The sequence below is a fragment of the Pimephales promelas genome, chromosome 6 (assembly GCF_988280905.1).
Source record: "Pimephales promelas chromosome 6, fPimPro1.hap1.1, whole genome shotgun sequence".
Classification (NCBI taxonomy): Eukaryota; Metazoa; Chordata; class Actinopteri; order Cypriniformes; family Leuciscidae; genus Pimephales; species Pimephales promelas.
Window position 1 is genome coordinate 29,750,918 of NC_142774.1, and position 26,490 is coordinate 29,777,407.

The following is a 26,490-nucleotide window of genomic DNA, read 5'->3' on the forward strand; positions in this document are numbered from 1 at the left end:
TTCGACCCGAAAAAAAAACGACAGTGTTACCCCTTACGTTTTTTTCAGTTTTCGGGCGAAAAATCAAGTTCCTCCAATCTTCTCAAAACTCTGGATTATGATAGAGGGCCGCGAGACTTTGACCTGAGCGCAAAAATGGAGGCTCTAGACCCTTCCAGAGCTGAGATATCGAAACTCAAAATTTCGACCCGAAAAAAAAAACGACAGTGTTACCCCTTACGTTTTTTTCAGTTTTCGGGCGAAAATCAAGTTTCTCCAATCTTCTCAAAACTCTGGATTATGATAGAGGGCCGCGAGACTTTGACCTGAGCGCAAAAATGGAGGCTCTAGACCCTTCCAGAGCTGAGATATCTAAACTCAAAATTTCGACCCGAAAAAAAAACGACAGTGTTACCCCTTACGTTTTTTTCAGTTTTCGGGCGAAAAATCAAGTTTCTCCAATCTTCTCAAAACTCTGGATTATGATAGAGGGCCGCGAGACTTTGACCTGAGCGCAAAAATGGAGGCTCTAGACCCTTCCAGAGCTGAGATATCGAAACTCAAAATTTCGACCCGAAAAAAAAACGACAGTGTTACCCCTTACGTTTTTTTCAGTTTTCGGGCGAAAAATCAAGTTCCTCCAATCTTCTCAAAACTCTGGATTATGATAGAGGGCCGCGAGACTTTGACCTGAGCGCAAAAATGGAGGCTCTAGACCCTTCCAGAGCTGAGATATCGAAACTCAAAATTTCGACCCGAAAAAAAAAACGACAGTGTTACCCCTTACGTTTTTTTCAGTTTTCGGGCGAAAAATCAAGTTTCTCCAATCTTCTCAAAACTCTGGATTATGATAGAGGGCCGCGAGACTTTGACCTGAGCGCAAAAATGGAGGCTCTAGGCCCTTCCAGAGCTGAGATATCGAAACTCAAAATTTCGACCCAAAAAAAAAAAACGACAGTGTTACCCCTTACGTTTTTTTCAGTTTTCGGGCGAAAAATCAAGTTTCTCCAATCTTCTCAAAACTCTGGATTATGATAGAGGGCCGCGAGACTTTGACCTGAGCGCAAAAATGGAGGCTCTAGGCCCTTCCAGAGCTGAGATATCGAAACTCAAAATTTCGACCCAAAAAAAAAAAACGACAGTGTTACCCCTTACGTTTTTTTCAGTTTTCGGGCGAAAAATCAAGTTTCTCCAATCTTCTCAAAACTCTGGATTATGATAGAGGGCCGCGAGACTTTGACCTGAGCGCAAAAATGGAGGCTCTAGACCCTTCCAGAGCTGAGATATCGAAACTCAAAATTTCGACCCGAAAAAAAAACGACAGTGTTACCCCTTACGTTTTTTTCAGTTTTCGGGCGAAAAATCAAGTTTCTCCAATCTTCTCAAAACTCTGGATTATGATAGAGGGCCGCGAGACTTTGACCTGAGCGCAAAAATGGAGGCTCTAGACCCTTCCAGAGCTGAGATATCGAAACTCAAAATTTCGACCCGAAAAAAAAAACGACAGTGTTACCCCTTACGTTTTTTTCAGTTTTCGGGCGAAAAATCAAGTTTCTCCAATCTTCTCAAAACTCTGGATTATGATAGAGGGCCGCGAGACTTTGACCTGAGCGCAAAAATGGAGGCTCTAGACCCTTCCAGAGCTGAGATATCGAAACTCAAAATTTCGACCCGAAAAAAAAACGATAGTGTTACCCCTTACGTTTTTTTCAGTTTTTGGGCGAAAAATCAAGTTCCTCCAATCTTCTCAAAACTCTGGATTATGATAGAGGGCCGCGAGACTTTGACCTGAGCGCAAAAATGGAGGCTCTAGACCCTTCCAGAGCTGAGATATCGAAACTCAAAATTTCGACCCGAAAAAAAACGACAGTGTTACCCCTTACGTTTTTTTCAGTTTTCGGGCGAAAAATCAAGTTTCTCCAATCTTCTCAAAACTCTGGATTATGATAGAGGGCCGCGAGACTTTGACCTGAGCGCAAAAATGGAGGCTCTAGACCCTTCCAGAGCTGAGATATCGAAACTCAAAATTTCGACCCAAAAAAAAAACGACAATGTTACCCCTTACGTTTTTTTCAGTTTTCAGGCGAAAAATCAAGTTTCTCCAATCTTCTCAAAACTCTGGATTATGATAGAGGGCCGCGAGACTTTGACCTGAGCGCAAAAATGGAGGCTCTAGACCCTTCCAGAGCTGAGATATCGAAACTCAAAATTTCGACCCGAAAAAAAACGACAGTGTTACCCCTTACGTTTTTTTCAGTTTTCGGGCGAAAAATCAAGTTTCTCCAATCTTCTCAAAACTCTGGATTATGATAGAGGGCCCCGAGACTTTGACCTGAGCGCAAAAATGGAGGCTCTAGACCCTTCCAGAGCTGAGATATCGAAACTCAAAATTTCGACCCGAAAAAAAAACGACAGTGTTACCCCTTACATTTTTTTCAGTTTTCGGGCGAAAAATCAAGTTTCTCCAATCTTCTCAAAACTCTGGATTATGATAGAGGGCCCCGAGACTTTGACCTGAGCGCAAAAATGGAGGCTCTAGACCCTTCCAGAGCTGAGATATCGAAACTCAAAATTTCGACCCGAAAAAAAAACGACAGTTTTACCCCTTACGTTTTTTTCAGTTTTCGGGCGAAAAATCAAGTTCCTCCAATCTTCTCAAAACTCTGGATTATGATAGAGGGTCGCGAGACTTTGACCTGAGCGCAAAAATGGAGGCTCTAGACCCTTCCAGAGCTGAGATATCGAAACTCAAAATTTCGACCCGAAAAAAAACGACAGCGTTACCCCTTACGTTTTTTTTCAGTTTTCGGGCGAAAAATCAAGTTCCTCCAATCTTCTCAAAACTCTGGATTATGATAGAGGGCCGCGAGACTTTGACCTGAGCGCAAAAATGGAGGCTCTAGACCCTTCCAGAGCTGAGATATCGAAACTCAAAATTTCGACCCGAAAAAAAAACGACAGTGTTACCCCTTACGTTTTTTTCAGTTTTCGGGCGAAAATCAAGTTTCTCCAATCTTCTCAAAACTCTGGATTATGATAGAGGGCCGCGAGACTTTGACCTGAGCGCAAAAATGGAGGCTCTAGACCCTTCCAGAGCTGAGATATCTAAACTCAAAATTTCGACCCGAAAAAAAAACGACAGTGTTACCCCTTACATTTTTTTCAGTTTTCAGGCGAAAAATCAAGTTTCTCCAATCTTCTCAAAACTCTGGATTATGATAGAGGGCCGCGAGACTTTGACCTGAGCGCAAAAATGGAGGCTCTAGACCCTTCCAGAGCTGAGATATCGAAACTCAAAATTTCGACCCGAAAAAAAAACGACAGTGTTACCCCTTACGTTTTTTTCAGTTTTCGGGCGAAAAATCAAGTTCCTCCAATCTTCTCAAAACTCTGGATTATGATAGAGGGTCGCGAGACTTTGACCTGAGCGCAAAAATGGAGGCTCTAGACCCTTCCAGAGCTGAGATATCGAAACTCAAAATTTCGACCTGAAAAAAACGACAGTGTTACCCCTTACGTTTTTTTCAGTTTTCGGGCGAAAAATCAAGTTCCTCCAATCTTCTCAAAACTCTGGATTATGATAGAGGGCCGCGAGACTTTGACCTGAGCGCAAAAATGGAGGCTCTAGACCCTTCCAGAGCTGAGATATCGAAACTCAAAATTTCGACCCGAAAAAAAAAACGACAGTGTTACCCCTTACGTTTTTTTCAGTTTTCGGGCGAAAATCAAGTTTCTCCAATCTTCTCAAAACTCTGGATTATGATAGAGGGCCGCGAGACTTTGACCTGAGCGCAAAAATGGAGGCTCTAGACCCCTTTCCAGAGCTGAGATATCGAAACTCAAAATTTCGACCCGAAAAAAAAAAACGACAGTGTTACCCCTTACGTTTTTTTCAGTTTTCGGGCGAAAAATCAAGTTTCTCCAATCTTCTCAAAACTCTGGATTATGATAGAGGGCCACGAGACTTTGAACTGAGCGCAAAAATGGAGGCTCTAGACCCTTCCAGAGCTGAGATATCGAAACTCAAAATTTCGACCCGAAAAAAAAAACGACAATGTTACCCCTTACGTTTTTTTCAGTTTTCGGGCGAAAAATCAAGTTTCTCCAATCTTCTCAAAACTCTGGATTATGATAGAGGGCCACGAGACTTTGACCTGAGTGCAAAAATGGAGGCTCTAGACCCTTCCAGAGCTGAGATATCGAAACTCAAAATTTCGACCCGAAAAAAAAAATGACAGTGTTACCCCTTACGTTTTTTTCAGTTTTCGGGCGAAAAATCAAGTTCCTCCAATCTTCTCAAAACTCTGGATTATGATAGAGACCCCGAGACTTTGACCTGAGCGCAAAAATGGAGGCTCTAGACCCTTCCAGAGCTGAGATATCGAAACTCAAAATTTCGACCCGAAAAAAAACGACAGTGTTACCCCTTACGTTTTTTTCAGTTTTCGGGCGAAAAATCAAGTTTCTCCAATCTTCTCAAAACTCTGGATTATGATAGAGGGCCGCGAGACTTTGACCTGAGCGCAAAAATGGAGGCTCTAGACCCTTCCAGAGCTGAGATATCGAAACTCAAAATTTCGACCCGAAAAAAAAAACGACAGTGTTACCCCTTACGTTTTTTTCAGTTTTCGGGCGAAAAATCAAGTTCCTCCAATCTTCTCAAAACTCTGGATTATGATAGAGGGCCGCAAGACTTTGACCTGAGCGCAAAAATGGAGGCTCTAGACCCTTCCAGAGCTGAGATATCGAAACTCAAAATTTCGACCCGAAAAAAAAAAACGACAGTGTTACCCCTTACGTTTTTTTCAGTTTTCGGGCGAAAAATCAAGTTTCTCCAATCTTCTCAAAACTCTGGATTATGATAGAGGGCCACGAGACTTTGACCTGAGCGCAAAAATGGAGGCTCTAGACCCTTCCAGAGCTGAGATATCGAAACTCAAAATTTCGACCCGAAAAAAAAAAACGACAGTGTTACCCCTTACGTTTTTTTCAGTTTTCGGGCGAAAAATCAAGTTTCTCCAATCTTCTCAAAACTCTGGATTATGATAGAGGGCCACGAGACTTTGACCTGAGCGCAAAAATGGAGGCTCTAGACCCTTCCAGAGCTGAGATATCGAAACTCAAAATTTCGACCCGAAAAAAAAAACGACAGTGTTACCCCTTACGTTTTTTTCAGTTTTCGGGCGAAAAATCAAGTTTCTCCAATCTTCTCAAAACTCTGGATTATGATAGAGGGCCGCGAGACTTTGACCTGAGCGCAAAAATGGAGGCTCTAGACCCTTCCAGAGCTGAGATATCGAAACTCAAAATTTCGACCCGAAAAAAAAAACGACAGTGTTACCCCTTACGTTTTTTTCAGTTTTCGGGCGAAAAATCAAGTTTCTCCAATCTTCTCAAAACTCTGGATTATGATAGAGGGCCGCGAGACTTTGACCTGAGCGCAAAAATGGGGGCTCTAGACCCTTCCAGAGCTGAGATATCGAAACTCAAAATTTCGACCCGAAAAAAAAACGACAGTGTTACCCCTTACGTTTTTTTCAGTTTTCGGGTGAAAAATCCAGTTTCTCCAATCTTCTCAAAACTCTGGATTATGATAGAGGGCCGCGAGACTTTGACCTGAGCGCAAAAATGGGGGCTCTAGACCCTTCCAGAGCTGAGATATCGAAACTCAAAATTTCGACCCGAAAAAAAAACGACAGTGTTACCCCTTACGTTTTTTTCAGTTTTCGGGCGAAAAATCAAGTTTCTCCAATCTTCTCAAAACTCTGGATTATGATAGAGGGCCGCGAGACTTTGACCTGAGCGCAAAAATGGAGGCTCTAGACCCTTCCAGAGCTGAGATATCGAAACTCAAAATTTCGACCCGAAAAAAAAACGACAGTGTTACCCCTTACGTTTTTTTCAGTTTTTGGGCGAAAAATCAAGTTTCTCCAATCTTCTCAAAACTCTGGATTATGATAGAGGGCCGCGAGACTTTGACCTGAGCGCAAAAATGGGGGCTCTAGACCCTTCCAGAGCTGAGATATCGAAACTCAAAATTTCGACCCGAAAAAAAACGACAGTGTTACCCCTTACGTTTTTTTCAGTTTTCGGGTGAAAAATCAAGTTTCTCCAATCTTCTCAAAACTCTGGATTATGATAGAGGGCCGCGAGACTTTGACCTGAGCGCAAAAATGGGGGCTCTAGACCCTTCCAGAGCTGAGATATCGAAACTCAAAATTTCGACCCGAAAAAAAAACGACAGTGTTACCCCTTACGTTTTTTTCAGTTTTCGGGCGAAAAATCAAGTTTCTCCAATCTTCTCAAAACTCTGGATTATGATAGAGGGCCGCGAGACTTTGACCTGAGCGCAAAAATGGAGGCTCTAGACCCTTCCAGAGCTGAGATATCGAAACTCAAAATTTCGACCCGAAAAAAAAACGACAGTGTTACCCCTTACGTTTTTTTCAGTTTTAGGGCGAAAAATCAAGTTTCTCCAATCTTCTCAAAACTCTGGATTATGATAGAGGGCCGCGAGACTTTGACCTGAGCGCAAAAATGGAGGCTCTAGACCCTTCCAGAGCTGAGATATCGAAACTCAAAATTTCGACCCGAAAAAAAAAAACGACAGTGTTACCCCTTACGTTTTTTTCAGTTTTCGGGCGAAAAATCAAGTTTCTCCAATCTTCTCAAAACTCTGGATTATGATAGAGGGCCGCGAGACTTTGACCTGAGCGCAAAAATGGGGGCTCTAGACCCTTCCAGAGCTGAGATATCGAAACTCAAAATTTCGACCCAAAAAAAAAACGACAGTGTTACCCCTTACGTTTTTTTCAGTTTTCGGGTGAAAAATCAAGTTTCTCCAATCTTCTCAAAACTCTGGATTATGATAGAGGGCCGCGAGACTTTGACCTGAGCGCAAAAATGGAGGCTCTAGACCCTTCCAGAGCTGAGATATCGAAACTCAAAATTTCGACCCGAAAAAAAAACGACAGTGTTACCCCTTACGTTTTTTTCAGTTTTCGGGCGAAAAATCAAGTTTCTCCAATCTTCTCAAAACTCTGGATTATGATAGAGGGCCGCGAGACTTTGACCTGAGCGCAAAAATGGAGGCTCTAGACCCTCCCAGAGCTGAGATATCGAAACTCAAAATTTCGACCCGAAAAAAAAAACGACAGTGTTACTTACCCCTTACGTTTTTTTCAGTTTTCGGGCGAAAAATCAAGTTTCTCCAATCTTCTCAAAACTCTGGATTATGATAGAGGGCCACGAGACTTGGACCTGAGCGCAAAAATGGAGGCTCTAGACCCTTCCAGAGCTGAGATATCGAAACTCAAAATTTCGACCCGAAAAAAAAACGACAATGTTACCCCTTACGTTTTTTTCAGTTTTCGGGCGAAAAATCAAGTTTCTCCAATCTTCTCAAAACTCTGGATTATGATAGAGGGCCACGAGACTTTGACCTGAGTGCAAAAATGGAGGCTCTAGACCCTTCCAGAGCTGAGATATCGAAACTCAAAATTTCGACCCGAAAAAAAAAATGACAGTGTTACCCCTTACGTTTTTTTCAGTTTTCGGGCGAAAAATCAAGTTCCTCCAATCTTCTCAAAACTCTGGATTATGATAGAGACCCCGAGACTTTGACCTGAGCGCAAAAATGGAGGCTCTAGACCCTTCCAGAGCTGAGATATCGAAACTCAAAATTTCGACCCGAAAAAAAACGACAGTGTTACCCCTTACGTTTTTTTCAGTTTTCGGGCGAAAAATCAAGTTTCTCCAATCTTCTCAAAACTCTGGATTATGATAGAGGGCCGCGAGACTTTGACCTGAGCGCAAAAATGGAGGCTCTAGACCCTTCCAGAGCTGAGATATCGAAACTCAAAATTTCGACCCGAAAAAAAAAACGACAGTGTTACCCCTTACGTTTTTTTCAGTTTTCGGGCGAAAAATCAAGTTCCTCCAATCTTCTCAAAACTCTGGATTATGATAGAGGGCCGCAAGACTTTGACCTGAGCGCAAAAATGGAGGCTCTAGACCCTTCCAGAGCTGAGATATCGAAACTCAAAATTTCGACCCGAAAAAAAAAAACGACAGTGTTACCCCTTACGTTTTTTTCAGTTTTCGGGCGAAAAATCAAGTTTCTCCAATCTTCTCAAAACTCTGGATTATGATAGAGGGCCACGAGACTTTGACCTGAGCGCAAAAATGGAGGCTCTAGACCCTTCCAGAGCTGAGATATCGAAACTCAAAATTTCGACCCGAAAAAAAAAACGACAGTGTTACCCCTTACGTTTTTTTCAGTTTTCGGGCGAAAAATCAAGTTTCTCCAATCTTCTCAAAACTCTGGATTATGATAGAGGGCCACGAGACTTTGACCTGAGCGCAAAAATGGAGGCTCTAGACCCTTCCAGAGCTGAGATATCGAAACTCAAAATTTCGACCCGAAAAAAAAAACGACAGTGTTACCCCTTACGTTTTTTTCAGTTTTCGGGCGAAAAATCAAGTTTCTCCAATCTTCTCAAAACTCTGGATTATGATAGAGGGCCGCGAGACTTTGACCTGAGCGCAAAAATGGAGGCTCTAGACCCTTCCAGAGCTGAGATATCGAAACTCAAAATTTCGACCCGAAAAAAAAAACGACAGTGTTACCCCTTACGTTTTTTTCAGTTTTCGGGCGAAAAATCAAGTTTCTCCAATCTTCTCAAAACTCTGGATTATGATAGAGGGCCGCGAGACTTTGACCTGAGCGCAAAAATGGGGGCTCTAGACCCTTCCAGAGCTGAGATATCGAAACTCAAAATTTCGACCCGAAAAAAAAACGACAGTGTTACCCCTTACGTTTTTTTCAGTTTTCGGGTGAAAAATCCAGTTTCTCCAATCTTCTCAAAACTCTGGATTATGATAGAGGGCCGCGAGACTTTGACCTGAGCGCAAAAATGGGGGCTCTAGACCCTTCCAGAGCTGAGATATCGAAACTCAAAATTTCGACCCGAAAAAAAAACGACAGTGTTACCCCTTACGTTTTTTTCAGTTTTCGGGCGAAAAATCAAGTTTCTCCAATCTTCTCAAAACTCTGGATTATGATAGAGGGCCGCGAGACTTTGACCTGAGCGCAAAAATGGAGGCTCTAGACCCTTCCAGAGCTGAGATATCGAAACTCAAAATTTCGACCCGAAAAAAAAACGACAGTGTTACCCCTTACGTTTTTTTCAGTTTTCGGGCGAAAAATCAAGTTTCTCCAATCTTCTCAAAACTCTGGATTATGATAGAGGGCCGCGAGACTTTGACCTGAGCGCAAAAATGGAGGCTCTAGACCCTTCCAGAGCTGAGATATCGAAACTCAAAATTTCGACCCGAAAAAAAAACGACAGTGTTACCCCTTACGTTTTTTTCAGTTTTTGGGCGAAAAATCAAGTTTCTCCAATCTTCTCAAAACTCTGGATTATGATAGAGGGCCGCGAGACTTTGACCTGAGCGCAAAAATGGGGGCTCTAGACCCTTCCAGAGCTGAGATATCGAAACTCAAAATTTCGACCCGAAAAAAAACGACAGTGTTACCCCTTACGTTTTTTTCAGTTTTCGGGTGAAAAATCAAGTTTCTCCAATCTTCTCAAAACTCTGGATTATGATAGAGGGCCGCGAGACTTTGACCTGAGCGCAAAAATGGGGGCTCTAGACCCTTCCAGAGCTGAGATATCGAAACTCAAAATTTCGACCCGAAAAAAAAACGACAGTGTTACCCCTTACGTTTTTTTCAGTTTTCGGGCGAAAAATCAAGTTTCTCCAATCTTCTCAAAACTCTGGATTATGATAGAGGGCCGCGAGACTTTGACCTGAGCGCAAAAATGGAGGCTCTAGACCCTTCCAGAGCTGAGATATCGAAACTCAAAATTTCGACCCGAAAAAAAAACGACAGTGTTACCCCTTACGTTTTTTTCAGTTTTAGGGCGAAAAATCAAGTTTCTCCAATCTTCTCAAAACTCTGGATTATGATAGAGGGCCGCGAGACTTTGACCTGAGCGCAAAAATGGAGGCTCTAGACCCTTCCAGAGCTGAGATATCGAAACTCAAAATTTCGACCCGAAAAAAAAAACGACAGTGTTACCCCTTACGTTTTTTTCAGTTTTCGGGCGAAAAATCAAGTTTCTCCAATCTTCTCAAAACTCTGGATTATGATAGAGGGCCGCGAGACTTTGACCTGAGCGCAAAAATGGGGGCTCTAGACCCTTCCAGAGCTGAGATATCGAAACTCAAAATTTCGACCCGAAAAAAAAACGACAGTGTTACCCCTTACGTTTTTTTCAGTTTTCGGGTGAAAAATCAAGTTTCTCCAATCTTCTCAAAACTCTGGATTATGATAGAGGGCCGCGAGACTTTGACCTGAGCGCAAAAATGGAGGCTCTAGACCCTTCCAGAGCTGAGATATCGAAACTCAAAATTTCGACCCGAAAAAAAAACGACAGTGTTACCCCTTACGTTTTTTTCAGTTTTCGGGCGAAAAATCAAGTTTCTCCAATCTTCTCAAAACTCTGGATTATGATAGAGGGCCGCGAGACTTTGACCTGAGCGCAAAAATGGAGGCTCTAGACCCTTCCAGAGCTGAGATATCGAAACTCAAAATTTCGACCCGAAAAAAAAAACGACAGTGTTACTTACCCCTTACGTTTTTTTCAGTTTTCGGGCGAAAAATCAAGTTTCTCCAATCTTCTCAAAACTCTGGATTATGATAGAGGGCCACGAGACTTGGACCTGAGCGCAAAAATGGAGGCTCTAGACCCTTCCAGAGCTGAGATATCGAAACTCAAAATTTCGACCCGAAAAAAAAAACGACAGTGTTACTTACCCCTTACGTTTTTTTCAGTTTTCGGGCGAAAAATCAAGTTTCTCCAATCTTCTCAAAACTCTGGATTATGATAGAGGGCCGCGAGACTTTGACCTGAGCGCAAAAATGGAGGCTCTAGACCCTTCCAGAGCTGAGATATCGAAACTCAAAATTTCGACCCGAAAAAAAAACGACAGTGTTACCCCTTACGTTTTTTTCTGTTTTCGGGCGAAAAATCAAGTTTCTCCAATCTTCTCAAAACTCTGGATTATGATAGAGGGCCGCGAGACTTTGACCTGAGCGCAAAAATGGAGGCTCTAGACCCTTCCAGAGCTGAGATATCGAAACTCAAAATTTCGACCCGAAAAAAAAACGACAGTGTTACCCCTTACGTTTTTTTCTGTTTTCGGGCGAAAAATCAAGTTTCTCCAATCTTCTCAAAACTCTGGATTATGATAGAGGGCCGCGAGACTTTGACCTGAGCGCAAAAAATGGAGGCTCTAGACCCTTCCAGAGCTGAGATATCGAAACTCAAAATTTCGACCCGAAAAAAAAACGACAGTGTTACCCCTTACGTTTTTTTCAGTTTTCGGGCGAAAAATCAAGTTTCTCCAATCTTCTCAAAACTCTGGATTATGATAGAGGGCCGCGAGACTTTGACCTGAGCGCAAAAATGGGGGCTCTAGACCCTTCCAGAGCTGAGATATCGAAACTCAAAATTTCGACCCGAAAAAAAAACGACAGTGTTACCCCTTACGTTTTTTTCAGTTTTCGGGCGAAAAATCAAGTTTCTCCAATCTTCTCAAAACTCTGGATTATGATAGAGGGCCGCGAGACTTTGACCTGAGCGCAAAAATGGAGGCTCTAGACCCTTCCAGAGCTGAGATATCGAAACTCTAAATTTCGACCCGAAAAAAAAACGACAGTGTTACCCCTTACGTTTTTTTCAATTTTCGGGCGAAAAATCAAGTTTCTCCAATCTTCTCAAAACTCTGGATTATGATAGAGGGCCGCGAGACTTTGACCTGAGCGCGAAAATGGAGGCTCTAGACCCTTCCAGAGCTGAGATATCGAAACTCAAAATTTCGACCCGAAAAAAAAACGACAGTGTTACCCCTTACGTTTTTTTCAGTTTTCGGGCGAAAAATCAAGTTTCTCCAATCTTCTCAAAACTCTGGATTATGATAGAGGGCCGCGAGACTTTGACCTGAGCGCAAAAATGGAGGCTCTAGACCCTTCCAGAGCTGAGATATCGAAACTCAAAATTTCGACCCGAAAAAAAACGACAGTGTTACCCCTTACGTTTTTTTTTTTTCGTTTTCGGGCGAAAAATCAAGTTTCTCCAATCTTCTCAAAATTCTGGATTATGATAGAGGGCCGCGAGACTTTGACCTGAGCGCAAAAATGGAGGCTCTAGACCCTTCCAGAGCTGAGATATCGAAACTCAAAATTTCGACCCGAAAAAAAAACGACAGTGTTACCCCTTACGTTTTTTTCAGTTTTCGGGCGAAAAATCAAGTTTCTCCAATCTTCTCAAAATTCTGGATTATGATAGAGGGCCGCGAGACTTTGACCTGAGCGCAAAAATGGAGGCTCTAGACCCTTCCAGAGCTGAGATATCGAAACTCAAAATTTCGACCCGAAAAAAAAACGACAGTGTTACCCCTTACGTTTTTTTCAGTTTTCGGGCGAAAAATCAAGTTTCTCCAATCTTCTCAAAACTCTGGATTATGATAGAGGGCCGCGAGACTTTGACCTGAGCGAAAAAATGGAGGCTCTAGACCCTTCCAGAGCTGAGATATCGAAACTCAAAATTTCGACCCGAAAAAAAAACGACAGTGTTACCCCTTACGTTTTTTTCAGTTTTCGGGCGAAAAATCAAGTTTCTCCAATCTTCTCAAAACTCTGGATTATGATAGAGGGCCGCGAGACTTTGACCTGAGCGAAAAAATGGAGGCTCTAGACCCTTCCAGAGCTGAGATATCGAAACTCAAAATTTCGACCCGAAAAAAAAACGACAGTGTTACCCCTTACGTTTTTTTCAGTTTTCGGGCGAAAAATCAAGTTTCTCCAATCTTCTCAAAACTCTGGATTATGATAGAGGGCCGTGAGACTTTGACCTGAGCGCAAAAATGGAGGCTCTAGACCCTTCCAGAGCTGAGATATCGAAACTCAAAATTTCGACCCGAAAAAAAAACGACAGTGTTACCCCTTACGTTTTTTTTCGTTTTCGGGCGAAAAATCAAGTTTCTCCAATCTTCTCAAAACTCTGGATTATGATAGAGGGCCGCGAGACTTTGACCTGAGCGCAAAAATGGAGGCTCTAGACCCTTCCAGAGCTGAGATATCGAAACTCAAAATTTCGACCCGAAAAAAAAACGACAGTGTTACCCCTTACGTTTTTTTCAGTTTTCGGGCGAAAAATCAAGTTTCTCCAATCTTCTCAAAACTCTGGATTATGATAGAGGGCCGCAAGACTTTGACCTGAGCGCAAAAATGGAGGCTCTAGACCCTTCCAGAGCCGAGATATCGAAACTCAAAATTTCGACCCGAAAAAAAAAACGACAGTGTTACCCCTTACGTTTTTTTTCAGTTTTCGGGCGAAAAATCAAGTTTCTCCAATCTTCTCAAAACTCTGGATTATAATAGAGGGCCGCGAGACTTTGACCTGAGCGCAAAAATGGAGGCTCTAGACCCTTCCAGAGCTGAGATATCGAAACTCAAAATTTCGACCCGAAAAAAAAACGACAGTGTTACCCCTTACGTTTTTTTCAGTTTTCGGGCGAAAAATCAAGTTTCTCCAATCTTCTCAAAACTCTGGATTATGATAGAGGGCCGCGAGACTTTGACCTGAGCGCAAAAATGGAGGCTCTAGACCCTTCCAGAGCTGAGATATCGAAACTCAAAATTTCGACCCGAAAAAAAAACGACAGTGTTACCCCTTACGTTTTTTTCAGTTTTCGGGCGAAAAATCAAGTTTCTCCAATCTTCTCAAAACTCTGGATTATGATAGAGGGCCGCGAGACTTTGACCTGAGCGCAAAAATGGAGGCTCTAGACCCTTCCAGAGCTGAGATATCGAAACTCAAAATTTCGACCCGAAAAAAAAACGACAGTGTTACCCCTTACGTTTTTTTTCAGTTTTCGGGCGAAAAATCAAGTTTCTCCAATCTTCTCAAAACTCTGGATTATGATAGAGGGCCGCGAGACTTTGACCTGAGCGCAAAAAATGGAGGCTCTAGACCCTTCCAGAGCCGAGATATCGAAACTCAAAATTTCGACCCGAAAAAAAAACGACAGTGTTACCCCTTACGTTTTTTTCAGTTTTCGGGCGAAAAATCAAGTTTCTCCAATCTTCTCAAAACTCTGGATTATGATAGAGGGCCGCGAGACTTTGACCTGAGCGCAAAAATGGAGGCTCTAGACCCTTCCAGAGCTGAGATATCGAAACTCAAAATTTCGACCCGAAAAAAAACGACAGTGTTACCCCTTACGTTTTTTTTTTTCGTTTTCGGGCGAAAAATCAAGTTTCTCCAATCTTCTCAAAACTCTGGATTATGATAGAGGGCCGCGAGACTTTGACCTGAGCGCAAAAATGGAGGCTCTAGACCCTTCCAGAGCTGAGATATCGAAACTCAAAATTTCGACCCGAAAAAAAAACGACAGTGTTACCCCTTACGTTTTTTTTCGTTTTCGGGCGAAAAATCAAGTTTCTCCAATCTTCTCAAAACTCTGGATTATGATAGAGGGCCGCGAGACTTTGACCTGAGCGCAAAAATGGAGGCTCTAGACCCTTCCAGAGCCGAGATATCGAAACTCAAAATTTCGACCCGAAAAAAAACCGACAGTGTTACCCCTTACGTTTTTTTCAGTTTTCGGGCGAAAAATCTAGTTTCTCCAATCTTCTCAAAACTCTGGATTATGATAGAGGGCCGCGAGACTTTGACCTGAGCGCAAAAATGGAGGCTCTAGACCCTTCCAGAGCCGAGATATCGAAACTCAAAATTTCGACCCGAAAAAAAAACGGCAGTGTTACCCCTTACGTTTTTTTCAGTTTTCGGGCGAAAAATCAAGTTTCTCCAATCTTCTCAAAACTCTGGATTTTGATAGAGGGCCGCGAGACTTTGACCTGAGCGAAAAAATGGAGGCTCTAGACCCTTCCAGAGCTGAGATATCGAAACTCAAAATTTCGACCCGAAAAAAAAACGACAGTGTTACCCCTTACGTTTTTTTCAGTTTTCGGGCGAAAAATCAAGTTTCTCCAATCTTCTCAAAACTCTGGATTATGATAGAGGGCCGCGAGACTTTGACCTGAGCGCAAAAATGGAGGCTCTAGACCCTTCCAGAGCTGAGATATCGAAACTCAAAATTTCGACCCGAAAAAAAAACGACAGTGTTACCCCTTACGTTTTTTTTTTCGTTTTCGGGCGAAAAATCAAGTTTCTCCAATCTTCTCAAAACTCTGGATTATGATAGAGGGCCGCGAGACTTTGACCTGAGCGCAAAAATGGAGGCTCTAGACCCTTCCAGAGCTGAGATATCGAAACTCAAAATTTCGACCCGAAAAAAAAACGACAGTGTTACCCCTTACGTTTTTTTTTTCGTTTTCGGGCGAAAAATCAAGTTTCTCCAATCTTCTCAAAACTCTGGATTATGATAGAGGGCCGTGAGACTTTGACCTGAGCGCAAAAATGGAGGCTCTAGACCCTTCCAGAGCTGAGATATCGAAACTCAAAATTTCGACCCGAAAAAAAAAACGACAGTGTTACCCCTTACGTTTTTTTTCGTTTTCGGGCGAAAAATCAAGTTTCTCCAATCTTCTCAAAACTCTGGATTATGATAGAGGGCCGCGAGACTTTGACCTGAGCGCAAAAATGGAGGCTCTAGACCCTTCCAGAGCTGAGATATTGATATACCACGTAGCATTTATGCCATTATAAATATCTCAATATCTCAGCTCTGGAAGGGTCTAGAGCCTCCATTTTTTGCATTTAGGTCTAAGTCCCATGGCCCTCTATCAGAATCCAGAGTTTCAAGAAGATTGGAGAAACTTATTTTTTCGCACAAAAAAAAAAACAAACAAAAAAACGACAGGGGTAACACTGTTGTTGTTTTTGTTTTTGTTTTTTGGCCGAAATTTTGAGTTTCTCCAATCTTCTTGAAACTCTGGATTCTGATAGAGGGCCATGGGGCTTAGACCTGAGTGCAAAAATGGAGGCTCTAGATATATCAACCCGGTCACACTAAATGCGTCTCTAGATACAGGGGTTGGACAATGAAACTGAAACACTGGCCAATGTTGGAGGTTTCACATCTATATGCCTGGCGGCCAATCTTCAGAGTGAAGCACGGGTGGATCAGTGATGGTTTGAGCTCCAATATCATGACAATCCTGATTGTATTTGATGGACACGACACTTCCGAGGACTACCAAACCCTTCTGGAGGATCATGAGCACCTGATGCTCAAACCGCTCAAACCGCATGATCATGCACCAACACACACAGCAAGACTTGTGACAGAAGGGTTTGATGAAGATGAAAGTGACGTTGAACATCTCCCATGGTCTGACAGTCACCAGATCTGAATATTATTGAGGTGTTTTGGAGGAGCGAGTCCACCAGCATCATATAGTGATCTGGACACTGTTCTGGAAGAGGAACGGCTCATAATCCCTCTGGTCACTGTGAAGGACTTCTATCTGTCAATTGGTGCTGTATTTGGGTGCAAAATGAGGCCCTCACCATTCTAACAAATTATTGTGTAGTAAAACCAGGTGTTTCAGTTTTTTTGTCCAACCCCTGTATATCAACCCGGTCACACTAAGTGCGTTCATAGTGCAATTTATTTGCGAAAATTAGCTTTTACATGCATAGGAAACGCACTGTGTGTAATATACGTTTGGTTAGGATTATGGCAAGCCAAGAGGTTCAGAATTACACCATAAATTAATCGTGTTTACTGCCATAGTTATTAACATATAGTAAGGATAAGCATGATGTGTATATTGCCTAATTGCAAGCTTGTTTCAGAAATGGTGACATATTTTTCCATTATTATTGAACATCATTATAGGAGTATTAGGTTGAATGAGTTAGAATTAAATGTTTTATTAATCATTAGAAAATAGACATTAAGAAAATAAATTATGCAAGTACTTTTACTTTTTAATACTTAAAGTATATTTAAAATCCGGTACTTTTTACTTTTTACTTAAGTATGTTTGTCATTGTGTTACTTCTACTTTTACTAAAGTAAATATTTATCTGGTTATTTGTACTTTTACTTAAGTGCTGAGATTCAGTACTTCCTCCACCACTGGTGATTGGTGATTTTCTAGTGCGCAACTGCGCATGACAAATTGTAATAAAATTACTTTTAACACCACCTATGTGGCCTTTTTACCCTAAACTCATCATATTTTTTAAACTCTAAGTAAATTCAGTAAAAAAAAAAAAGGATTTCTCTAAGTAAATAAAAGTAAATTAGGTAATCAACCCTCACTGGTCTCGGTCTCGACTTGGACTCGACCGTCTCTGGTCTCGGACTCGACTCGGACTCGACTCTCTATGGACTCGGTCTTGACTCGGACTCGACTCTCTCTGGTCTCGGTCTAGACTCGGACTCGAGTGAGGTGGTCTCGACTACAACACTGTCAAGAACTAATTTTGCCTAATGAGAAGTTTAACTGGCTATTAGGCTACTACCCGTTTATATAGTGATGTGATATTTCTACTTCAGAAAGGGAAAAGCTCTCAATTACACTGGTTATATTCCTGATTGGTTAAATTGAATAATACCGTTAATAATACAGATATATTATGTATGTGTGCTTGGAAGATCAGAAAGCTATACGTTAATGAGGTAAAGCATTATAAAACCATGGAATATAGGCTATAAATAAAACAGCAAGCTTCATTTAGAGAGTTCCAGATTTGGCCACAGGATGGCGCTGTAACACTGCTCTCAATGTCAATCACTGAAACAGAGCGCTTTCTCTCTCTTTCTCTCTCTCTCAGTGAGCTGTCTCATGTCACATGCCAAATCAATGTCACTGCATAAAGAGTCATAGAGAAACAACTCTCCCTCCTGCCTAGAACTGCAGAGGTCCCATACGTATCGGATTTATTTATACTGTATTTGTACTTCGGGCAGGACTCTTGGATTTTATTCTCATTCAGATTTACTTTTATTCAGTGAATCACTATGAATGAATAGGCTACTAACAAATAATCTGCATTTCTGAAAATTCATTTCAGCATTTCCCATCATACAGTAAACTTGTCTCCATAGAGATTAGTTGAAAGAAAGAGTGTATTAGAAATGCAGTGTCAACACACACACACACACACACACACACACACACACAGAGAGAGAGAGAGAGAGAGAGAGAGAGAGTATGGAAGTGAGGTGTGGGGTCCACTCAGTGATCAGAGCTACACTAGAAGGGACAGACATCCAACAGAAGCCCTACACACAGAATTCTGCAAAATGATACTAAAACTACAAAGGAAAACACCCAACAATGCGTGTAGGGCAGAATTAGGCCGATTCCCATTGATTATTAATATGCAAAAAAGATCCCTCAAATTCTGGATGCATCTAAAATCAAGTCCCACAGAATCGCTACATTTTAAAGCATTACAGACCCAAGAACTGAACCCCGAAAAGAGTCTTCTCAGTCAGCTGGTCCTGAGACTCACTAACTCGACTAACCCTACTAACACTCACCAGTCTCAGACCAGCACTGCTCCTCACACACACATCAGAATAAACCAAATTACTAAACAGTCTAAAAATACATATCTGGAACATTGAGATCAGGAAACCAAAACACAAAGTAAACTACAATTCTATCGAAATCTGAAATCAAATTATGAAGGGTGTGAGAGACACAAAGCAGAGACAGATCCTGAGCAAGTACAGGCTGAGTGAACACAGTCTAGCCATCGAGACCGGCAGACACAGAAAGAGCTGGCTACCCCAAGAGCAAAGGGTGTGTGTTCAGTGTAGGACAGGAGAGATCGAGACAGAGACACACTTCCTCCTCCACTGCCACAAATACAGCTCGATCAGAGACCTCAACTTCAAAAAACGTAATAACTTAATACACAACTTTACAACCATGACTGAAGTAGAGCAGATAAAGATCTTACTAGGAGAGGGACAGACCGCAGCACTGACTGCCAGATACGTGTGTGCGTGCCACAGCCTGAGAGACAGTAGGTGAATGTGTGTGTGTGTGTGACTTCAGTGTGTTTCCCTAATGTCCACCACAGTAACCCTTAGTAATGTGTGTATGTGTCTATATATATGTTCAAACGTTCATAGAAATTATAATCTGTTACACTGTTATTTTTTGCAATTAATTTAAGTTGTACATTTTAATTTAAGTTGTTATAATACTTTGTTATTATTACTGTCTTCACTATACTATGTGTTACAAGCTTTGGCAATATTGTAATATGTACAGTCATGCCAATAAAGCAATTTGAATTGAATTGAATTGAGAGAGAGAGAGAGAGATCCTGTCGGTACATTGTAACTCATGTAAACAAAGGGCTTTCTGAAAAGACAGTCCTAACACCGCATTGTCAGGTTTGTACACACTGATTTAGACCACTGTGTGAACAAAAACACAGAAAGCTGGACTTGCTAAAAGTGTAGCTTGACTGTGTATTAAGAAAACCTGAAACCAACGATTGTTAGAAACGTCCTCAAATACAAGATATGGATGTACGTTCACACAAACACACACAGAATGTACTGTTGTTGGCAGTGGCACACAATTTTTTATATAAACTTGTCCTATCTCCGTTAAACCATTTTTAGATTTCCCTCAAACTAAATTTTCCAAATTAAGAAGCCGGCAATTCTTTGAGAGTAAGGTACTATATTCCATCAAGTATTCCAACATTGTCAGACAATTGTTTATGTAAAGTATTTTATGATTTTAAGTTGACACATGACTTGACATACAATTTTTAGGAAAGAATAAGCACCATGCCACAAGTTCTGAAATATTTTAACATATATAAATGGCAATAATACGCACTACTGTTATTGACCCTGTGTGAACAATTAACACTTTTTACAGTTTTCATAGCATAGTTAATTAACACGATATTAGAATATGACTGACTGGTGTACAAGAAAAACATGAAATTTATAAAAGTCTAACCTGCAACACCATAGTTTGTGCAATAAAACAGTTTGTGGTTGATCAGAGGTTTTCTCTTTTTTAACAATAATAACAATAGTGGTTTGCGTTAAAAAGGGGGGCGTAGTCTGTAGCAAGACTACATTCATAAATCATGCTCATGGACGTCACAGAAAATGAATGCTAACATCAAATGACCCTCATCACATCACTAAAACAAGGAGGTATAAACAGCATTGCATTGCACATAATTACCATAATCCCACAGATCTCTGGCTTCTGGAAGTGAGTGTGGCACTGCAAAAATATTAAGCAAATGATGTCCTCATATTGAAATATGGCAAGCCTCAGTCCAATTAACATAAACATCTGATCTATAACACATGATGTCATGGTTTCTGTAGAAGATTATGATGTCATCTAATGCGCTGATGAGGTGATGTGGCCAGTTACTTAGCAATGGCATGGTAACCGTATCCCAGGACAGGAGTTTAGAATTACCATACATTTCTTGGCAGGAAATCCACAATCTTCTCATTTCAGCATTAAAGCCTGATGTGATTTCAAGCCATTGGAACGGTCTTCAGTCCGCTATGTATCAAATTGGAACATTAGCCTACTTGTCCTATTTTACATGTTCAAATGTTACAGTATCTGTTTCTCAATGGCATAGAGTATACAGTATACAGATACAGATTACTTTCTCATTTTAAGGATCAATAATTTCATACTCGCAATTGTGGTCTCTTCAACCTTGAAGTGCTTTCATTTATATTAAAAAAAAAAAAAGGATGAAGGATGAATTAGATGAATGAAGAATTTTAGGATGACCTAAAATTATGTAAATTTAAGACCACCAAATCCATCGCTATCAAGATAGACGTTAAAACTTCTGCAAATACTGATTTTAATTTTTTTTTTCTTAAAAATGTCTAACCATCCTTAAAACATACATTTATACATTTAGTGTTAATTTATTGTTAAATCCTGATTCTTTTTTGTTTTGTTTTGTTTTGTTTGTTTGTTTTTTGTCTTGTTTTAACCCTTAAAGGGTTAGTTCACCCAAAAATGAAAATTAAGTCATTAATTACTCACCCCCATGCTGTTCCAACCCCGTAAGACCTTCGTTCATCTTCGGAACACAAATAAAGATATTTTTGATTTAATCTGAGAGCTGTATCATACTTCCATTGGCTTCCTAAGGTACTGGCTCTTGACGGCCCATAAAGTCATTAAAGAAAATGTTTAAATCTTCCATGTGCCTACAGCGGCTCAATTATAAGTTTATCAAGCGACGAGACTACTTTTTGTGCGAAAAAAACATAAATAACGGCTTTATTTGACTATTCCATTACTTCCTTATTGGCGCATGCGCGAACTATGTATTTAGTTAGTTTCTGCTTCTTTTTTCTGAATTATATATAAAAAAAATTTATTTATAAATGAATTTCCATATAGTCTAAAGAAAGAAATGTATGTGTATATTTAGAATAACTAATTTCTACATTAAACACAACAATATGCCATCGCATTCGCAACTCTCCTATGATTAAAAGGCTACACTTCCGGTTTTCTTCCCACGAGCCATTTCAAAATGGCGGCTGTGTGAAATCAACGTATTAAGGCTTGAACAGGATGGTTTCTGAATGGTTGGTTAATATACTGTTACTTTGATCTGTCTTTGTGTACTGGCAGGGTACAGTAACTTAGTGCGATGTATGAACGCTATTGTGTTTACTGATGTATACGTACAAAGTTTGTAATAACACAATAACCATAACGCATTGTTCATTATAAACATGGGATTATGATTTATATTGAGAATGTCGTAAAGAAAACATGCCGTAATGTAAACCTTAGCTGCATTCATCGTGAAGCGTGCAAGCGATTTGCAAAGATTAATGCAAAATATACAATTTTACACACTTCTTCTGGAGGTGCAACAGGGACATGAATTGTTGGTACCGATTCTTTTTTTCAGGAGCAGCTTCTTAGCAAAACCAGCTTTAAACTGACCCTCATTGATAAAGCAGTCTGGTGAGAAAAGATTTGCGAATCGCGCAAAAATGAAAGTGCTCGTGGGGAATATTCTCTTCGAAAACAAAACTCAGCCACTGTGTCTTCAGCATTTTGTATTTAGAAACATCATGTGATGTGAACAACAACAAATGACTGTGTTCGTTATTACATCCAAGAACAGAACGCCACAATCGCTTAGACGCCATTCTGCTCCAGCGTATTAACAATGACGCTGCTGTCAATCAAAAATCGTGGGAGGGGCGTCCGTTTTATTGACGTCACAAAAACGAACGGCTCAATTTGAGGCAGGGGAAAACATACACGGAGATTAAAACAAAAACACTGGATAGATTTTTATCATTATATGATGGTTGTGTACAGGCACTGCCAACACACATTTCAGAACAATTAACTTGAAAAAGTGCATGTACCATTATATGACCCCTTTAATCTAATGTTTGTTTGTTTTTTTATTAAAAATAAAAATGTATTGATAAATTGTTTCTCTAAATCCATTCAGGATGTTTAGATATTTTTACTGGACAGCAATACTAATTAAGAAAATGTTTTTTTTTTTTTGGGAGTGTACAGTAATTTCAGAGCAAAGTTCAAGTTTTTTTATGACTATACTGATGCCAGGCACTAAGTAATTTACATTTAAGACTTATTTGGAATACTGGACTTAATTTCAGCTAGTTATAACAGCTTCAAGTTATAAAATTGTTTTCAACTAATATCTAAAATTGTGCTTAATTTTTCTGCCCGCATAGTCAGAACGTCTGTTATCAGTTGATTGAAATGTCCATTGGGTCCTACTGGCCAATGACCTTCTTAATCCAGGGCACGAAGGCGGAGACTTTGGTGTAGACGCCGGGTGCGTCTTGCAGCCGACAAGCGTGACCCCATGATGTGACCCCATACACGACCCAACTTCCATTCGGCCTCTCACACACCAACGGACCTCCGCTATCTCCACGACAACTGTCCACGCGACGGTCGTCTTGAGAGGATCCGGCACACAGCATGCGATTGGTAAACTGGTCCGAATAGCGCTGCTCACACTGACGCTTGCTCAGAACAGAGATCGAGGCCTGCTGAAGAGTTTTTGAATATGCACGGCCTGGGAAAAGAAAAGAGGGGGGGGTGATCCAACAGGTCAGAAAGTCCTCTATTCTTTAAACTTTAAGTCTGGAAGTGATCAGACATAACTGTTCACGTATGCAATGGAGTGTGCTGTCGTTTTCCTGATCACACACTTCATTCATCCCACTTTAGAATTCTGTTAAGTCCACTAACTGAGAGAAGACAACTCAAAAACTCCACTGGGGATTTACAACACAACGTGGCCATTAGAATGAAGCCCCACCATCAGCACATCACATGATCATCTGTAGATGCTTGACACTGACATTATAATTATACACCGTAGTTCCTTGATGACTTCCTCATGTTCTGTGTCAGCCTCTGATTACAGCTCTGTCATGTCTGTCTTTTTTGATGAGACAAGATGGCTGGAGGTGTGGCCAGAAAAGAAATGCACTTAAAGGACATGTTCGGTATTTTACACTTAAAGCCCTGTTTTAAGATTGTTTCTGATTAAATAGAACAGTTAATTTTGGAATTTTTCGGGAACTGGTGTGTTCACTGATATGCTCACACAAAAATTGCTGCAAAAGATGCTTTCCAACAGGTTTTGTTGTAGTTTTTGTCAACTCCATTGACTTGACTTGGACAAAAACTATGATAAAACCTGTTGGAAAGCATCTTTTGCAGCGATTTTTTTGTGTGAGGATATTAGTGAACCCTCCAGACACTCAGTGATCACCTTTTCTTAAAAGGTGCACTTTGTAATAATGTCAAATTAAAAGTAATTCCTCACTAATTCCATTTAATATAAATTTAAAATATAATATACTTTACTTTAACTGCAGTTAACATGCAGTTAAGAACTTAAAAACATTAAATTCCATTCACACCTACTGTACAGTAAGTACATTGATTTTAAGTATATAATGTCCATATAAAGTAATAGTATGCTAAAGAGGTCATCTTTTTCTCAAGAGCATAGCCTATTCGATATTTATTTTAAATCCAAACTAAAAATGTTTGTAAGAGTTTATCATTTGTGTAAGTATCTGCACCCGAAGCTAGCTGCTAATATTTTTCTTATCTCTCTGTCTCGCTGGACGTCTGGTTGGAGAAATTTACAAATGGCATCATTTCGCAGCCTCATAATCTCTCTAATGCGAACACTAATGCAGACTAATTTTGTCATTATGAACATGTTGAATTGGCACTCACGTCATGTGCTCATTCATAAACCAGAGCTTACAAATACCCTCACGCAAATATACAACCTTGTTTGCAAATACCACCAAGGATCCAAATAATTACTAAATGTTTGAAATGGATGATGCTCGATTGTTGCAGGAAAAACAGATGTTATACTGATAATGATTTACATGATTAGCAAACAGAAAATCAGAAACACAAAAACAATTGTATCATGTATTAGTAAATCCCTGCAAATGCTGACAAAACGATTAATTGTTTAAAAATTCCACACTTGTTGTATTGTTCAAGTTCAAGTGAAACGAGCTGTTTTCCATTCAAATCCGTGAACTTTTCACACCAAAGTTTCAGTAGCCTACTGAATTTCAAGGTTTACTCTTGAAATTCAGTACTTGAGCACTGCTGAAACTGCTTGTTTTTTTCCTCATTTTGTACATCCGTTAAAGCTACACTGTATAACTCTTTTAGTTCTTTCAAAAATATATGTGCTCATTAATGTATATTTACTTCGTTCTCGTGAGTGTATAATATGCCAAAATACATACGGGTAAGGGGTTCTAATGTCGGTCGCCATGTCGCCCCTCCATCTTGAAAGTACGTTAGCCAAAGAGGGACATACCCGTTAATTCAAGCTTTGCCTTTCGCGTTTACGTTTGAGTTAACACTCATGGACGAGGTCGAACTGGAAGCCATCTTAATCTTGGACTACATTGGCCACCGTAGGAGTTAAAACGAAATCGGAATTGAGAGGAACAGAAACTAATATTCACTGGATGGTCGGTCCCACTTTATATTAAGTGGCTTTAAGTACTATGTACTTACATAGGAAAATAAGTACAATGTACTTATTGTGTTCAGGTTGTATTGTAAAACACTTTTGGTGCTATTGAAGTGTGATAGGGGTAAGGTTAGGGACAGGTGTGGTGGTATGGGTAGGTATCATGGTGGGCTGAGGTGTAAGGGAAGGATCAACTGTGTAATTACAAATGTAATTACATGAATTAATTACAGTTGTAATTACATGCAGGTATTTTCAAAATATAAGTACAATGTAAAAACATGTATGTACACAATAAGTCCAATGTATCAAAGTAGTAACTTCAATGTAAGTACATAGTACTTAAAGCCACTTAATATAAAGTGGGACCGGATGGTCATATACCTTTTCACCACTAGATGGGGGTAAAAATCACACAGTGTAGCTTTAAAATAAAAGCATCTGTTAAATTCAACATTTTACTAAAACTTTCACTTGTATTTCCTCCAGGAGTTTGTACATGTCTCTCAGTTGGTGAGAACGACACCGTGAGAGAGTGATCGTTTCACACAGAACAAAGACGGATATCTTGCAAAGTGTGATTATCGCTGTCAGTTCTACTTTCACACTGTCTGATCACATCTAGTGCCCGTCAGCCTGTGCTATTCAATAGAGCCAATAACACATCTGTTTTACACAGTTCTTGCTCTAATTGTGCTCAAAGCATCCTTCATTTCAAGAAGGAAAGTTTGAGGCTGTCTACTTGTTTCCGAATCAGATCTGCATTAAATTTCTTTAGTTTTAAGGAAACATGTAGCGAGAGTGTGTAAATGCATAAATGAGCATGTGTGTGTGTGTGTGTTTTATGGAATCTCCAACCTGTGTCTCCCCAGCCTGTGATGTAGCAGTTGCCGATGTCCTTTGGCACTTTTTCCCTCCGCACTGGCAGGCACGCGGGCAGAACGAAACGGTTCAGTATGATGCACTCGCCCGTGACACCCCTGTGAGCTCTGTGGCCAGACACACGCACCAGTGCCAGGTCGTAGTCATTACTGTCAGCATGGTAGCGTGGGTGAAGGATGATCTTCTCCACGGCGTATTCTTCCTCGTACTCTTCAGGAACCAGAGAGTGGTAATCACCCACACGAATTTTATACAGCCCAGTGCTATTACCGTATCTAAGAAAGAGCACACAACAGACCCGTAATTATATACAGTATTGGTCAGACATCACTAATAGCCAATAACCATGACCACTTGGTGATTAACAAAACTGAATCTATGCACAATATTTTGGTGAAAATATAATTGTGATCTGTGAAAACACATTGGTAATGGGCTAATATTAGAGACTTTTTAATTAAGGTTACATTCACTACCATTCAAAAGTTTATTTTATAATAAATCAAATAAAAAACACCCATAGCACATAGGACAAATTTGGTTTTAAAATTATTTAAAATAAAATATCCATTTTTGAACC

General features: G+C 40.5%; 1 protein-coding gene across 2 annotated transcripts in view; it reads right to left on the bottom strand.

Annotated features, from left to right (window-relative positions):
- Nucleotides 1-22,058: 22,058 nt before the first annotated feature.
- Nucleotides 22,059-26,490, bottom strand: part of prss12 (serine protease 12) — a 36,196-nt gene continuing 31,764 nt past the window's right edge. For both annotated transcript variants that reach the window (XM_089132359.1, XM_039692547.2), the window contains exons 12-13: nt 25,887-26,185; nt 22,059-23,078 (exon numbers count right to left, since the gene is read on the bottom strand). In XM_089132359.1, coding sequence (XP_088988485.1) covers nt 22,771-23,078; nt 25,887-26,185 — 607 coding nt within the window. In that variant the 3' untranslated portion in view covers nt 22,059-22,770. The remainder of the gene's footprint in view (nt 23,079-25,886; nt 26,186-26,490) is intronic.